Raw genomic sequence first — 17,939 nt, 5'->3', positions numbered from 1 at the left:
TGAGACCTTTATGTTAATATTATTACTTCATGACATCATAGTCTGTATTTTGTAACATCTTTAAGTTATATATACAGAATTACAAGGATTACTGAGAAATGGATGTGATTTCTAAAAAGAGTTCAGTTTTCAATGGATCTTTGCTTTCCCTTGGCAGCATATCAAAGCAAAGTAATAATGTCTTGGTGCCAGTATTTTAAAATGTAGCTCAGATGTTTAATGTAAGGTCATATCTGTTCAATTTCACGTGCTGCTTTCTCTTGCTGCCAGAGAGGCTGCTTTTAGTTTTCAGAAATCCCTTTCTCATAGAAGAAGGTGAGCTTTAGATACCATAATATGAGCCCTGAGAAGCGAATGAAATAATGTGTTCCTCTTTTGCGGGTGGCAGGGCCCAAATTAATGAGCATTATTCAAACTCAAAGTGCTCAGCTGAGGTGGCTGCTTGTATAGAAGTTATGTCTTGCTTACCTGCCCGTTTACCTTGTCGAAGTGTTATACACCAGCCAGGTGTTCTCTCCACTGGTCAGAAAATCAACCAGATGCACTTCACCACTTGTTCTTGGTAGCACATTTCAGACAACTGTCAAGCATGTCTGCAGGCCCCCTGTCCTCATTGGATGCATCATGCTGAGGACAACTGCTTTTACCCTCTGAAATTTTTCTGTATGAAGTGAGATAGTGTGATGGGGATTTGGATCCATTTTTCAAACAGAGTACACATTTTGATACAAAGTAGGTAGTACCTACATTGAAGTGACCCAAAATGAGTAGTTTTCTTTTGGTTTGGCTTCCAGGGTAGAGCTTTTTTTTTTTTTTTTTTTTTTTTTAAATCTTTGTTTGTTTGCTTTTTACCTGTATAGAACACAGCCCTAAGGCAGAGTGAAACATATCCAAGCTGTGCTGCAGTCTTTGCCTGCACACTGATGGCTCTTGACTGCCTCAAACATATGTGGGGAGGAGAGGGTGGTTTTCAGCTGCCATTGATGAACATCAGATTCTCAACACCTGATGACAGGTTGCTATTTCACGCTCTACAGTTCTGTTTCAACAGAAATTCAGTATGTTGTCTCGCTGAATGACTTTGTCTTCTCCCAGTAGGTGAAGTTATTTCATTTATGGACCAAAAGCATTTTCATATGCATATAAAGGCACATCTTGGCTATAGTAAGTGTCTGAGATTCACTGGAGAGGAACAGCACTTCATGCACCAGGAAAAAAACAAATTTTGCCATGAGTAACTGTAGTCATCATTTAGATAAATCATGAATATGCTTATATTATCTAACACATTGCAGCCTTTCAGTAATCGTTGTACAAGATGCTCAAAGTAATGCCTATTCTAAATAACTACAGCAGAGAGAAATTGCTCATCAGTGGTCATTACTGTAAAGCACACTGGGCAGTATTTTCCAAAGTACGTAGTCACTGTAGCATGGCTCTTTTTATTCCATTTGCAAACTGATGTTTTGGAGGAGAGGAAGTAGAAAGAGATGTTGTTTGCATGAATGAATACCACAGGTGCCTTTTCTGGGAATTGAAACACTTGAAGAAAATTAAGTGAAATACAGATGGCAGTTGAAATAATCATTGAAATGTTTATGATAATGGGACTTTTCCACTCAGATTCCTTTTGAAACAGAATATTTCATATTCTGGTAAGCAGAATGAGGCATGTCTTCCTATCAGAAAGGACACTTGGTTTCAGCAAGCAAAATTAGTTTCGTTTTTGTGATACATAGATTCTGCAGTTCAACACTGAATGAGTGTTTCCATCATCCAGGTGCATGGACCGCTCTGATTAATGTAAATATCTGAAATTATTTCTGTTTTTGCCTAGTACCAAGGACTGCCAGTCAAGGATCAGTCCCATTATACTGATCACTGTAGGGATTATCCTCGGAGACTTTGCATTCTAGGCATTTGGAGGGTGATGCTGCGTAATCTGTACTAAGAAACTTAGGATGTCATGACTAATAATTGAAAAATCAAGGCTGCGCAGAGGACAGTATCTCACTGCTGCTCGGCAAAACAGTCTTGACTCAGGCAGTAATAGGTTAATTGCCACATCCAGAAATGAATTCTAATGACTCCCTTCAGGAACTGTTATCACACGGAGGATTTTCATTGTGATATTTATAACATTAATCTTTGGTCTCAAAGCTCGTGTAACCGTTCACCCAGCAAAAGGGTTCAGAAAGGTAATATCCTGCTCCAATCCTTAGGCCTTTCTAAAAGTAGCTTTTTAGTTCTGGTTCAATCAGTCAAGCCCCTGCCATTTTCAGACATTATTCCAATCTAACACAATTTGAATGTCAAGTATCTTGTGTTTTGCACTCACAAGGCCCACAGGAAAGTCTAGACACAAAAAAATTGCTGCATTTATCACAGGAAGCATATCTTCAAATATATCAGAACGTCTGTTCATTTTCTTTTCTGTTCTTCTGTGTCTGGACTGAAATGATTGTTAAGCAAGAGGCTGTTCAGCCAGGTCTGCATCAGCCTGTTCCCCAGGAAAGCTCTTACCTGGAATAAATCGCATAAATTTGCACAGCACTGTTTTGGAACAGAATCCTAAAATATGTCTTAATTTTTCTTGGCTGTATTGAATGTTGCTTCTTGAATGAAGCCTCTCTGTATCCCTTTCATTTGTCTGCTTTTTATATCAGAGGATTCTGCTTTTTTTTCCCCAGGATTATCCCAGGTGCCATGTTGTGCTGCTGTCATGCTTGTGTGCATTTTGAGAAGAAAACAGTTTTTATTTGTGCTTTTTTCCTAGTATAACTCCTTTTTTATTTCTGTCAACTTTGTTACTGTCAATTTGAATTTAAGTGGATTATTTGAGGCTTGTAATTTTGTAATCCTTAGAACTCTGTATGCGAAGAATGGTAAGTGTTATTGAAAGCAAGTAGCACCGCTTGAATTTTGACTTTAATTGTGTTGGCTGTACACAAGTGATCTCAAGTCGGTCATTTTAAAGTTTCCACGCATAAATATGAAGTGAAAATGCTACTTCTGGCCACAAACAATATTTCTCTAATTTGTTTAGAGCCAGGTAAGCTTTCCATTAAATGATAATTTGGAAAGAGACTCAAATCTTGACTGTGTAGCTCTTTATTTATCCTAAGAAATCAGATTTCTTTTCCTCTACCTTCATCTTTTGGTCGGTTGAGATTCAGTAACATTGCAGTGATGCCTTACCTTATTGAGGATCTGGTCTGGGTGATCAATCAAGAGGATAAAAGTAATTTATCACAGCATTCACTGCTTTACTGTCACTGAAGAATATTCCTGCACTAGATTACTTTTTTTTTTCTTTCTCCCTGGTCATTGTACTTCCTTTCATTTAAGAGTGGGGGGGGGGAAAAAAAAAAGTAAAAATATATACTAATTACTCATTGCTGCTGTGTGTAGGGCTGAATGCAACTGTAAGGATTCAGTGTGATGATTGAATGTTTGAGGTAAACTTCCTTGGTCTGCAGTGTTCAAAGATTTCCTCCTGCATCTTTTCAATTCTGATTGTTGATACTAGTGCTTCTTTTTTTTTTTTTTTTCGGGGGGGGGGTTAGATATCTACCCACATTTTTGCATGTAGGGAAAATGTGATATTCATTCAAAGGTGAATGCTACGTGCATTCAGAGAGATACCATAACAAGCTCCTGGAAGTACTTTCAAATATATGCAGTTAGGCATTTTCTTGCCATTTCTCTAGGTATTTTTTCCTCTTGAAAGATTAATCAGTCATTTGAACACTACCTTTGCCATCTGAAGAGGTGAAAGCTGTATGTAGAGGGAGAGAACACCCATTTACATGTAACTTCCACACACATGCGTTCCACACACTCCTTTCTAAAAAGAGAATCACATTCCCCTAGTTCTTCTACTTTGTTTGCTACAGGAAGCTATTCTGCGGCCTGTGCTAACTGTACCGCTCACCAGATACTCTGTTGATTTTTTTAAGGTCAGGTATCTGTGTTTATTATTAGTAGCAATAACAATAAATCCTCAGGTCTGACTAGGTAACGCTAAGCTGCAGCGGCAACTAGTTTTCTCCCTGAGGCCTACTGGACTTGATCCAGTGATAGTATAATCCCTGGGATTTGTGATTTTTTTTTTTTTTTTTATTGCTATCTGAAACATCAGTATGTTAGTAGGCTGCTAGGCTGTCTCTGCCTTTCTTCCATCCCATTTGGTAACTGTCAGTTTCCTGCCCTTTTTTTTTTTTTTTTTGTTATTACGGCACAGTATTGAAGCAAGTAGGATACTTTTAAACCATTTTATCTTTGTTAAGGTAGTAGGTAGACATGTATTAACAAGGAGTCTCGGAATGGCTGAGGCTGGTACGGCCCTCTGGGTCCATCTGGCCCATCCCCTGCTCCAGCAGAACCACCCAGAGCAGGGGGCCAGGCCGCCTCCAGGTGGCTCTGAGGACAGTGGTGTGTTTTGCTCAGGCGCTCTCTCAGAAGTTGGGAATTCCAAGTGACACCAGAGCATTGACTAATTAGACAGGGAGGAGATGAGAGAAAGTGCAGCACTTGCAAAGGTGAAAAGCAGCTTTAGGGAAAACTATCCCACCTCCCACTTGTTGCATCTCTCACAGCCCAGTACATCTCAGAAGTGCATCCATGGAACTTTCTGCCCCTGTGTGCCCTGAGCCACCTGCAGAGAACTGCAAAGTGTGCTACTGGGCAGTGGGTGATAGCCAGGGTCCGCATCAGAGTACCGAATAATAAATGCCCCCACATCTGTTTCTAAGAATGTTTTTGCATTGGAAATGGGAGCACTCTCTGGATCACTGCCATTTTGTCAGAGCTGAGAATTTTTGTTTGAGGTAATTCTTTGCAAATACAACATTCATTTCTGCTAGGGCAGCCCAATAATTAAAGGGGAAAAGACTCTAATTTGATTTTGCTTCTTTTCACAGCAGTAGTGAAAAATACCCTAACTGTGATATATGCATACTTCTCTCTTGTTGGCTTTTAAACCCCTATTAAGTGTGGGGGCTTAAGACAGCTATGAAAACTGCTGACCTGTTGAACGGATGAAACAGATCATCAACTCGTTTGAAATCATGTGCCTGTTTGATATATCAGCATGTCCTGGCTCTCTACAGAACCAGAAGCCTGCATTTTTATTTAGTTTGTTTCTTAAAGGCAGCCCTCCAGTGACAGCCTCTTTCTGCCCTCAGTGTGCTGGAAAGCTTGGTTGTCAGCCTGAAATGAGTAAAGCTTCAGCACCTGTGCACTCCATGGGGAGCACAGCTGAATGAGGGGACAGGAAAAAGGAGAGCGTCAGGGAACAAAGTAATGATAAGAAAGTGAGTTTCAGTATTCAAGAAAACAACGAGAGATTGGAGGAGGAGGGATGAAAGAAACAGAAGGAAAGTGAAATTTGATGCCTAGAGTTTTGTCCAGGAGCAGTTCGCAAAAAAGGGCATACAAAAGCGTCTCTCCTTATTGCTAAAGAGGAGGAAAAAAAAATAAAATCCTTTTCTGTGTTTTCTGAAGACAAACTAAAAGTATTGCTGCTTACCTAGTTTTTACTAGATATTTAATATTTAAGTCATTACTGTAGCAATAAAACTGCCCTGTAATTGCTACACCATAATTGTAGGCATTTATTTCTTATGCTGCTTAAGGTCACATAAAAATGAATAGAAGTAAAAATAGGTTTGTGCTAAGTGCCTGAATTTTGAAGCTGTGTTCTTCTAGCTATCTCTAAAGACAGTACTTTCCCTTTAGTCTCCCTGTCTGGCTGTTCAGGAGATATTTTTTAATTACCAAATTGGATTTTAGAAGGTATAGTCTGTTGATGCATTATGGGTATAAGAGATTAGCATTTAATCCTTCTTTTTATTACTGTGTAGAATGGTATACTTGGGGAAGTATTAAAGGTGCACTGCATACTCCAGAGTACAGGAATGACATTTATTACCAAGTTCTCTTTCAGCTAGCATCCTTTAGGAAGAAGCTGGAGCAGAACTCTGCAGGGGCCCTACAGGCTCGTCTGTAGCAAAACTGCATTAAGTAATACAGAGTGGAGGGAAAGAGAAAGAAACCTTTTTGTGCTTTAAAACAAAAGCAGTTGTCGAAGTAGAAGTACTTCCCCTCCCCAAAGATGCTTATCTTCTTTTTCTGCTTTTTTTTTTTTCCCCTAAAATGAGGACAAAAGGGGTGTCAAAACGCAGATGATCTTTGTGGCAGTGAGTGGTAGAGGCAAGAACTGAAAAGGGTCAGTGAATTAGATATAATTTGGACTCTGTTTGAGATACCAGCTCTGTGTTTTGCTGATGTCTGGTATTCCTGTTCTGAAAAGCTTGCAGAGGCATTTCTATCAAATAGAAAGAACATTATCCCTATTTTCATTCTGGCATGCCTGTTACAACTTTGTTCTGTAAACAAAGGATTATGGGAACTGGGAACTGGATGACATTTTGTTAAAGAACTGTGCACACCTTTCACTGCAAATGTAAGGACTGGGCAGTTTTGTGACAGCTACCTGTGAAAGAAAATACTTCAAAACCAGGCCCTAGTTTTTGAGTTGGTTGGGTTAATGAGGAAGCAGGCCTCTGGCCAACATTTCCCATTTGCACCTTGCAATGCAAGACTTGCAAAAATAATATTAATAACATCCTCACAATGCAATTACACAAATCAAGAATGAAAAATAGTGTTGCAGAAATAGGGTTTGCAGAAATCACGATTGTGCAGACTACCAGATTGCTTTGAAAGTATATTACTTTAGGAAGTATGCATATTCTTCAGTATAGAGGTACTAATCTGGGGAGTGGAGCAGGGGAGGGAAATGCCCTGAAAGAGCATTTGCTGCAATAACCAGCACAAATTATTTTTACCAGTGTATTATACAGCATCTTGTATAACTTCTCATGCGACTTTACAGATTTTCTGCAGTACATGACTTACTACAAGCATCTTACTGCCATATATTATACATATATATATATATACCATTATATTATATATATATTTATTACCATATATTATATACTATAACTAATAACAAAGTCATATATTAATTGTAAGCTTTACCTCAAGCCTGCCACAGATCACTCTATTGGAACTGCTTGCAGTTAATGAAATAAGTGTACTGTATGAATTAAACCACAACTCTTGCAAATCATTTTTCCTTTTAATTATTGTTTTCCTAACTGAATAGACAGGTGATTAAGCAAACAGTATAACATGAAAATGTGGAAAGCTAAGCTACTAAGAGTCAGATCATAAAACATTTAAAGTTGGTAAATTACTTTAATTTATCTCCAGTTTCATTTCAGTTGAAGCTTTTCTGTTTGTTTCTTTCCCTTCTGCAAGTTTCCTAGCCAGGCTTCCACTTGGAACCAGGTTGAAAAGCTTGTGAAGTCAAGTGAAAATAGGAATTAGAAGCATGTAGACCAAATTTGGCCCTTAGTAAGTAGCAAAACTTGGAACGTGTCTTCCATGGAAGCAGCCTTCTGCTCGCTGTGGGTGAAGGTGGCAGAGCATAGTGCAGTGTTCAGCACAGAATTAGAGATTTTCAGAAGCAATTACTGAATAAGCAGACTTGCTCTCAGAAAGTGGTAAGCAGCTGCCTTTTCACAGGCAAGCTTTCTTTGGAAATGTTACAGGCCGGTTACTCCAAAAAGGCTCAAAAGGACTCACTTTTTGAGATTTTTGTGGATGACATGGAGAATAGGATGAAGTGTGCATGCAAGTCACTGTGCATGACTGTAAAAGGACAAAGGAAAAGGGGATTAGAAAACAGAATGGAAGAACATATTAGAAACAGTGCTAGTGAATTGAAGTATCTCTGAGGGATATAATGACAAATTCAATTATAATTCAGTTAGGAAAATGCCATTGTCTAAAATAACTTGATTATATTCCATATTTATTTTACATCAGTAGCTTCTGCATCTAATTTTCTCAGCTTACAGGTAAAATCAAGATATTTTCCTGATGGCTACAGACCACCTGTGTGTCAAAAAAAAACAAAAATAATGTTTTTAAGCTAAGCTCATAAAGGTTTAATAATCAGGCATACTTTAGAAATGCTATCATTGAAGGAAGAAGCAAGTTGGCAAGTAGTTCAGTTCTTTGCAATAATAATTGCAAGATACATTAGAAAAAAATCCACTTCTCTGGCTTTATGTATACTTGAAGGTTATCTATAATTGTAGTAGAGTGTCTCATGGGTATTTCAGATGCCACTTTGGCAAACCATAAACTGAAATATGAGCATCTGCACTCTGTAAGTAGGACTAATAGATCACCTTACAGGTGCAGAAGTAGCCAGTCTGAATAAATGACTAATTTATAGAGGTGTAATTAAAAATATATGTATATATATTTAGTGTAGCTTTCTTTGATTTCTCTCCTTGCAGAAATAGGAAGGCTTCTTAAATAGCATTCTTAGGGTAATATTCAGTTGTTAAGCTTGCAGCTAGCTTGATACTTCAAGCAGAATGTTTCTGTACAGTTTTTCATACTGTCAAAAGTGGAATCTGGTAGGTGGTTTTATGTAAGCTACTTTCTTACCTTACTGTCTGCTGTACAGTGATATTGAGTAAGTTAAATATACCTGTTTTTTTTTTTTCCATTTTATGATGCATACTTTTAACTATTGTTTGAGCATGTGTTACTAGTGCTTAGAATTTATTGCAGTTTTCGTATTGTCTTCTAAGTAAGCCTTGATATTGATGCTTAGGCATTGAAAATAACATCCAAGACAAGTAACGTTGCTTCAGTATATTATGAAGATGAAATACATTATTTTGTTGTTGTTTGTATGTATCTGAATCTTATCCAGAAGTGAATTAGATACTTCCAAAGTACAAAAATTCAAATGGCAAACTCAACACAGCTGTCTCGGGATTAATACAAGTAACAAGAAGTCTCTACTAGTAGATTGTACGTGAATATTTTCATGAAAAACTGATTTTAGTAATAGTCCATTGTATCAGACTGTATTCAATCCCTGGGTCAAATAATTTTGCTGTTTCTCGCCTAAGATGATGGGAGCAGAAGGGAATTGCTAAAAGTGTGCAAACCAGCAAGAGTAGCTAAAGAAAGGATCTTTCTGAGAGAATAAAAACCTAGGTAATTTAAAGACTACTAGTCAGGTACATGGGTTAGAAATGTTTTAACAGATAACATGAATCATTCATCCCATTAGACAGAAGTAAAAGTGGTGTAACTCTGGCACTTTAAATGAATTTGCATGTTTAGTTCTCAAGACTTTGTACACTACAAATTTAAACATATATTTTAATTGCTTCCATGCAAAAGAGTGTTGACTTGAGGGCTTGCTTTAATAGCGCAGAGCTGTACGTTCCTTTAATAATGTCACAGAGACAGGTTCTCTCTTTTTTTTTTTTTTTTAAATAATGAATATAATAATTCTTGTTTTGTACTGGAAAAGTTTCTCAGAGTAGTGGGAAACTAATGAAGTAGTAAAAAAAAAAAGATATTTGATTAATATTTTCATTGCAAATAAAATTACTAAATGCTCTATAATATATGTGGTTAACCTTTTTTTAAAATTAAAAGGGATCCATGTGATTGATTTATCAACAGAATGGAACTTTTGGAAAACATATCTCCCTTCATATCTCCTGTGAAAAAAGGCTGAGGAAACTGAGCTTAATTGGCTTGGAAAAGAGAAGGCTCCCAGGAGACCTCGTTGTGGCCTTCCAGAACGTGAAGGGAGCATACAAAAAGGAGGGAGAACGGCTGTTTACGAGGGTGGATAGTTGATAGGACAAGGGGGAATGGTTTTAGACTAAGACAGGGGAGATTTAGGTTAGATATTAGGAGGAAGTTTCTTCACACAGAGGGTGGTGACACACTGGAACAGGTTGCCCAAGGAGGTTGTGGATGCCCCATCCCTGGAGGCATTCAAGGCCAGCCTGGATGTGGCTCTGGGCAGCCTGGTCTGGTGGTTGGTGACCCTGCACATAGCAGGGGGAGTTGAAACTCTGTGATCATTATGGTCCTTTTCAACCCAGGCCATTCTGTGATTCAGTGTCATTGTTAGAACATGATTGGTGTAAATAGTGCTACTCTCATTGAAAAAAGTTCCTGTAGCATTTTTGCAAAAAACCCCACCATCCTTAGATTAAAACCTACAGTCAGCAGTCCCTCTTTGTTCATACCTGTTGAATATTGAAAAATGAAGTAAAGGGATCTAAATCGAATTTAAGAATGATAGCTGTACAGTTGTGGAGAGAGTCGCTACTGTACAACTTGTACTCTGTCAAGGTAATTCAATTATGGATGGTTATAGTTGAGTGTAATTTGTTAATGTGTTCCTTGCAAAGGGAGAGTAATTCTAACAAAGCACTGACGATTTTATAAATTTTTACAAAGATGCTGTAAAAGGAAAGGGATTTTCTCAGAATCTTACGATATGCATAAAACATTGAATATATTACATTTCTGTGTGTTGGGAAATAAGTTCTTATAAAATGTCATGGTATCTTAGTCTTTCAGATTATAATGACTGTAATATTCCTTTTAAATTTCCCCTTTTTAAAACTAGTAATGATCAAAGTTTGGATTAATATTAATTTTCTTTTGCACTTGGTAGTTTTTAGAAATGAGACTTGAGAAGAGCCAGAGGTGAATCAGCCTGTCTTTTGCCTTTTTGGTCAGGGCGCTCTTTTGAAGAGCAGGTTCAGAGAGAGCAGTGGTAGCTGAGATTAGAGACCAGCAGAGGCACAGAGCTATGGGTTATGTTGCTCATTCTTCTGTTTTTGGTGGTTTTTTTTGGCTCTGTTACATTTTCCAGGTCTAAGAGGCCAAGTATTTCTTAGAATTGCAGTGAAACAGTCCCCACAGCTCATGGTGAAGGCCTAAGGCAGCGTTTACAAGGAGCTGCAAGAGGAGTCCTAGTGATGAGGCCACAGCCTTCACCCAGGGAGATGTGTTCTTCCTTCCTTCTGTGCCTTGTGCTGGGTCTTGTATTCTCCCTAGGATGACAGTGGCATTTCCTAAAGGAAGCCTTTCAGCCACGTGAGCCATCTGGAAATAGCACAAGCCAGTAAGCTTAATACTGGGAACATTGATGTTTTATCATTTATTTTGAGGAGCACTGTACTTCATCATACTTTTGTGCATGATAGACCCTTTTAAAGAAGTATTTTGTAAAGCTTTTTCTGTCAGGAGAGGGCAAGTGGGAGATTCCAGATAATTGAAAGGGTGAAGTAAAGAAACAAATTTAGAATGTCATCTGAACATCATCTCGGTCCTTGAAGTTTAAATAGGAAAAAATATGATTCTTCTTCTCAGTACCTTCCTGTAACCAGTACATTACAGAAGGAAGCGTATGATGCATGACATTTAGTAGTGATTTTTCTTGAGAGAGACCTTTAGGTTTTGAAGCTAAATAGTTTGTGCATGGTTTAGCACAATATAAAAAAGTTCTATAACTGAAATGAGGCATAAAGCCTCATTTTATCTTCATCTTCACTATGTGCATTTCAACACAACCTTCATAATGATGTTTTGAACTTCTGTTGCCCATACAATCAAATATTTCACAATTCTTTGAAAGCATTAAAGAATGATCATTGGTTTTAAAATCACACTTTCATTTTTTACCTACTGTTATTTGCAGTAATCTAGAAGATAAGCAGGAGTGAAAGCAACTGGGTAAAGAAAACACCATCCTGTTTTGTGCATTTCTCATCAGTACCTTACACAGTTGGTTTTACTGAGTTCTTGTTCCAGTGAGCATAATTGAGATGGCACAAAATGAATCGAGACTGAGGGAGAATTAGATGAAAAAGGGTTATATTCTTAAGTGGATATATGGATGCATATGAAGCAGCTTTCCAAAAAAAAAAAAGAGAGGAAAAAAAAAAGAAAAAAAACAAATATTGAGTTTTTAACTTGTATTTTCTCTATAAGGTAAGTATTTACTGCTGATACTGTCTTATAGGTGAGGAATGAGGGAGGAAAATTAAGCCCAGAGCTCATAAGTGACATATAGAGATAATACAGCTGAATCATGGATTGAAGAGGGCATAGAAGTTAATCTTATAACTGACTTCAGGATTTTTGATTTACCATCAGTAGCAGAGAAGGCGCTGTAAGCACAGTTATGTTTGTGATTACGGTTGTAGCATAGTTAAATTCATTGTGTGTTTCTGAGTGTATTATGATTTTTACGTGACTGAATCTTTTCTTGAAGCTTGAGATGCAACTCCCTACAGATATTCCTGTTTTCGAGTATTTGTTCTGAATGCATTTTATATCATGTAGTTTTCAAACTTACTGCTTTTAATTTTTTGTTCTTCTTTTTGTGTTTTATAGTGAGGTTTCAAAGCTGTGATGAAAACCGAAAAATATACTTTGGAAGCAGTGAGCCAGAAGATTTCAGAGTAGGTGAAGATGGTGTAGTATACGCAGAGAGAAGCTTTCAACTTTCAGCAGAGCCCACAGAGTTTGTAGTGTCTGCTCAAGACAAGGAAACTCAGGAAGAATGGAAAATGAAGGTGAAGCTAACCCCTGAACCAACATTCACAGGGGCCTCAGAAAAGGTAAAACAATAACTATAAATGCTGTATGTATAAGTATCTCTCCAGAAACAAGCTTAAAAATAGGTCTTTGATTCTAGCTGTCATGCGCCTCTCCATGAGGTATTTTACTAAATGAACAAGTACTGCATGAATAATTGTAAAGCTGGACCTTAAAAGAGCTTCTCTATTGTTATTGTGTAGCTTTGCTAGGGCATGAAAAAGGCATGTCTGTTTAAATATGTAGGATTCATTTATGTTTGAGCTTTTTGTTTGTATAGTTTGAGATTTATACCTGAACTTAAGTCGGACATGGTCATTTCTTTATTTTAAATTGCTTGAAAGTATTGCGGTATTTATTCGAGCAGTTAAATATAACCACAAAATAAACAAATCTGTGCTAGTATGCATCAGTCAAGTTTATTAGATTGGAGCTGTAGTTTTGCAGTGGTAGTAGGAAAGCATTTCTGGCAGGGAATATTGGCTTTGTCTTGTCCCTTCATAATCAAATTGGAAGCTGTAAATTATTCAGGATGCCAACTCTACTTGGTAAGGAAGATAGTCTCCCTCTACTGGAAGCTGCCATAGCATAAATCATGTACTGTACTGTAACAGAAATCACACCTAGCAATATATAAGTAACATACTTACTTTAGGAAATCAGTATTAGGTCTGCTCTGTTTGCCTGTATTATTACTTGCTGCTTGGTGTTTCTTCTCTTATAAGCTGATTCATTTACAAATAAGGAACAAAATTTATTCCTGGATTAGTATATCTGTTATGGATATACATTAAAGATTTATGCATAATTTCAAAATGGATGGTGTGATTATGCAAGATATTTTTGCTGAGAACACTTAAGAAATCAAAGCTCTGTAACTTTCAGGGTGAGTTTGTTTTGTTGGTTTTTTTTTTTGTCTGTTTGCAGATTGCTTTTAAACCTTTTAAGGCACGTTTTTAAACAAGGAAATATTGTTGTTTTGTCCAAAAAAAAGTCTGTGAAAGGGCATATGCTTAGATATGCAACAGCATGCCCTGTTCCTTCCACAGATGCAGTTCAGGCATCCCTAACATTAGTAGAATATAGAGTAGAGGAATCTGGCCTTCAATTGGGCATCTGTTTTTAGTCTGTGACACATTCGATTAGATTAATGACTAAGGGAAGGGAGAGGAGGGAGATTTTTCTCTTAAAAGATTTTGAAAATGTTTTTGTCTCACTGTCTCCACCCTTAAGCAAGCTAACATGGCTATGTGTGTGCTGGCGTCCAAAGGCTGAAATGACTGCAGCTATAGAAGGGAATAGGAAAAGAATGTTGACACCCAACAGAGATTAATGCCCAACGTGTAAAGTGGGTCATCTACAGCATCCATCATGGCTGACATAGGTTTAAAATAATTACAGCATTAATTCGATAGGATTTAATAGGGTCATAAATATTTGAGACATTCCTTACCAGTATGTATTAAACTTCTCTTGAAACTCAAATTATATTTTAGAACACCCAGATCTAAATTTAATGTACAGTAACACATTACCTGGACTGAAGTTCCAGCTAATGAGAAATACATAAAGGCATACTATTAAATTCTGCAAAATATTAAATACTTTCCTGAAAGCAGAGGATAGTTTACACAGTAGCGCCATGTTATAAATGGCTTATGATTTCATTTCTCCTGTGACGTGAATAAGGAGGAAAGAAAAAGAGTTTTTCTCATACAGTTGTAAATAACATTTGGCTGTTTTTATACTCATCTGTTAATGTAAATAACATAGTAGAGAGACAGCCTTTCAGTCAATTATGTAATTGTATCTGAAGTATTTTATAATGTCTCCTAACACATGCGTAATTTTATCGTGTACCTGGGAAAGGACCAAAAGAAAATTGAAGACATCATATTTCCATGGCAACAGTATAAGGACAGCAGCCATCTGAAGAGACAGAAGAGAGACTGGGTTATCCCTCCAATCAACCTACCAGAAAATTCCAGAGGACCTTTTCCTCAAGAATTAGTTAGGGTAAGGAAGTTAATAGAAATATGATATCAGTGTCCCTTGAAGTGTTTTGGAGAGACTTCATGTGAACGATGTTTTGTTTGCAATCCAAATGTTCATTGAAGTCTTTTGGGCTGATTGCTATTTATTCCTATATTATTGATTTATTTTTAAGTTGTCCCCATGCTCCTGTACTGGAATAAAATGATTTTGTTTCTGGTGGTAAGTACTGTGACAACTTCCTCCATGTTAAGGAGAATCTCTGCAGGTTCAGAATGCTCTGGTTAACCTACAGAGGAGTTCTCCATTGAGAGACGTACAGGAGTTTACAGGAGGAGGAGTGTACCAGCAGGAAGGAAGAAGAGGGATCTGATAGGGTGAAGGATACTGGTTCCTTTGCAGGACTCTGCATCACAGTGCCGAGAGTTCAGTGCAGGAGACCTTCCATCCATGATCATGATTGTTACAAGAAGTAATCAGAGATAGTTTTACGTTCCTGGAATTTTATTAACTCGCTTTATGACAAGTGAAAGAGTGTGACTGAAAACCTCAGTCTTTATACTAACCATCTCAGCATCAGTTACATCTATCCGTTGTTTGTAGCTAATGTAAACATTATCTTTTTGATACACAGATTAGGTCTGATCGTGATAAAAGCCTTTCGCTACGGTACAGTGTGACTGGCCCAGGAGCTGACCAACCTCCAACAGGAATCTTCATCATCAACCCCATCTCAGGACAGCTGTCTGTGACAAAGCCTTTAGATCGGGAGCAGATTGCTTCTTTTCATGTAAGAGTTTAATTTACCATAAATCAGATTATCAAATTGAAGATTAACATCTGCTTCAAACATGACTTGAGCAGCCGGCATTTAGTTTTCTATGAGATATGATTTGAAGAGTCTGTAGCAGATTTATATTTATTGTACTTACTGAGGCTAACTCTTACTATGCCTAAGCAGCTTAAATGCATTAACAGACATAAACAGTGATTAAATGTATTTATATAAAGTAATTTTAAAAGATTGAAATATGGATACTGTAGTTTATATTTCAAATGCAGGCCATTGATCACAGTCTCCACTATTGCATATTTTTCAAAAGTTTACTTTTAATTCAGCAACTTAAATTAGGACAAGACTGCTATTAGAATTCCAGCAGCTGTGACTTGAGAAATGGATGGGAAGAATAACCTACCAATTTTCATTTTCAGGGCAAATCTAAGCATTTTAATGGAATTGTAAATCAGTCTGCCAGCTTATGAAAATGATATTCTTTGCTCTAAAGAAATTGACAGAGTAGACCATTGGTTCCAGTTTTAGTCCAAAAGAAGGGTTTGAAGGAAGGAGGAGGACCAAACTTTGGCCTAGAATTTTCTCTGCTGTTGAAAGGCCTGGTTGACATTTTTACTACACTCACTCAGCTCTTAGAGCTTCCAGCATGCTGTTGATTAAAACACTCCTTGTCTGGCTCTCTTGGAATCTATTTGAGTGCTACTCCTGAATGGAGGACGTAGCAGATGGCATTTGTGTGTGGAACCTGGCTCTTGCAAGGGCAAATGGTTCCAGCATCTATGAGATTTTACTGAAAATTTGGCAATTTAAGATTTATTGACATAAGGATTTACATCTATATGAGCCATTTCCAGAGTAGTGAGTTAATCATGGCTGCTTGCTCTTTTCTAGTAGGTTTGCAGCCAGTAGATAGATACCTAAAGGGCTTTAGCGGGATGGGGATTTTTGCATAGCAATTGCTGGGTTATGGCCTAGATACATAGATTTATATTTTCAAAAACTACTATGTTCCCCCTTTTTTTTTTTTCCATCCAATTTAAGTTTATTTAGGTAAGCTTGACTGTCAAAGGTAGTTAGCCTTTTTTGACAACCAGGACATTAAATGTAACAGTTTCGGTTTCAAAGATGTTTGGTCTGTAAACTTCAGCTTAATTTTAGCCTGGCATTTTATTGTGTTTGCTGACAGTGATTTATCACAAACTTTGCCTTGGTTACCTTTATCGTATACGAATATATTCTCTATGCTTTTTCTATGCCTTCATGTCTATTCAGTATCCATAATATCAGCTAAAAGTGTTTGAAAGTGATGCCAGCATTTATTCCCTTTGAATTGTTAATGAGGTCTATCTTTTTAAATTTTTCATCCCTTTAATATAAATATGCATGCTTTTAGAGGCCGATTTTTAATGATCATTATTAAAAAGAGAATTATATTTGACAGCTGGCATTGGTATTAATCAAAATTATATGATTCAAAAGAATTTTCAACAAATCAAAGTAGTATATAACTTCTAGATAGTTTAGATACCAGTTATCAACCTGAAAACTTAAATGATTGAGTGGGGGAGCAGTGGAAGCTGACAGACTGCGCTGATCTAAATATGTCTGGCCTGAATCATTGTGTCACCATTATTAGTATCTACTCGTGACTCTGTGTTTTGCAAATTCTAATATTTTACGATAATTTTTGTAGCTGAGAGCACATGCAGTGGATGTAAATGGAAACCAGGTGGAAAATCCTATTGATATTGTGATTAACGTCATTGATATGAATGATAACAGACCTGAGTTCTTGCATCAAGTTTGGAATGGGACAGTCCCTGAAGGATCAAAGCCAGGTAAGATATGGGCTTTCGGAGCAGAGAGGAGGTGGGGGAAGGAGAAGGTTACACAGCTAAGTTTTGAAAAGATGATAAAGGGTGTATCTTCATACCTTCTAACATTTTCAAAGCTGTCTTATAAATGTAATGAGTGAAATCTCAGGTACTGTCTTACTCTTTCACCTCATTTTTAACTCTTTTTAGCATATCAAAGAAGAGAAACTATTATATAAACTAAAACAGAGGAGGATTTAAGATTATGATTAGGTTCCTGTTTTTGAAAATCCTATTTAAAATGCCACAGTTCTTCCAGTTATGTTCATAGCAGCAATTGCCGCTCATTTACTTGACAACTGAGGATGTAAGAGACGTCTCACACACCAGCAGGTTCAGTTCCAGCTCTGATTCTCAGAGGCTCGGAAACTGGGATTTGAAATCAAACATTTGCATTTGAATTCTTGAGAAAACTCTAAATGTTGTTCACATCTCATTAAAATTCTAATCAGCTCATGTTTACATTTGCACTATGGCTGAAATGACTTCCTTAGTTTGTCCATAGTGCAAAATGAAATTTTTAAAAAGGCTAGCAAACAAATAGATTTTCTCACTTCGCAGCGTTTGACTTGGCATCGAGATGGAAAGAATGTGCATCTCAAAGACCTTTGAAAATTATTACTTACATTCATTTTCAATCACTGTCATTATGTGCACCAATTCTGAAAATCAAGTATATTTTCTTTGGTCCAATTAATAATATTTTTATCTAAACATTGGGAAACTATGTTGTTACAGAAATGTTATTTATGGCAGAACTGTAAGAT

At 37.1% G+C, this 17,939-nt stretch overlaps 1 protein-coding gene across 2 annotated transcripts in view; it reads left to right on the top strand.

The window, feature by feature from the left end:
* The window catches only part of CDH2 (cadherin 2), a 113,257-nt gene that overhangs the window by 64,107 nt on the left and 31,211 nt on the right, over positions 1-17,939 (top strand). For both annotated transcript variants that reach the window (XM_085220936.1, XM_085220935.1), the window contains 4 exons: positions 12,310-12,536; positions 14,383-14,529; positions 15,140-15,295; positions 16,992-17,136. In XM_085220936.1, the coding sequence (XP_085077062.1) occupies positions 12,310-12,536; positions 14,383-14,529; positions 15,140-15,295; positions 16,992-17,136 (675 nt within the window). The remainder of the gene's footprint in view (positions 1-12,309; positions 12,537-14,382; positions 14,530-15,139; positions 15,296-16,991; positions 17,137-17,939) is intronic.

This window comes from Meleagris gallopavo, chromosome 3 (genome assembly GCF_905368555.1).
Source record: "Meleagris gallopavo chromosome 3, MGAL_WU_HG_1.1, whole genome shotgun sequence".
In the NCBI taxonomy this organism is placed as follows: domain Eukaryota; kingdom Metazoa; phylum Chordata; class Aves; order Galliformes; family Phasianidae; genus Meleagris; species Meleagris gallopavo.
The sequence above is the reverse complement of the archived record's forward strand: the minus strand, read 5'-3'. Positions and strand labels throughout refer to the sequence as shown.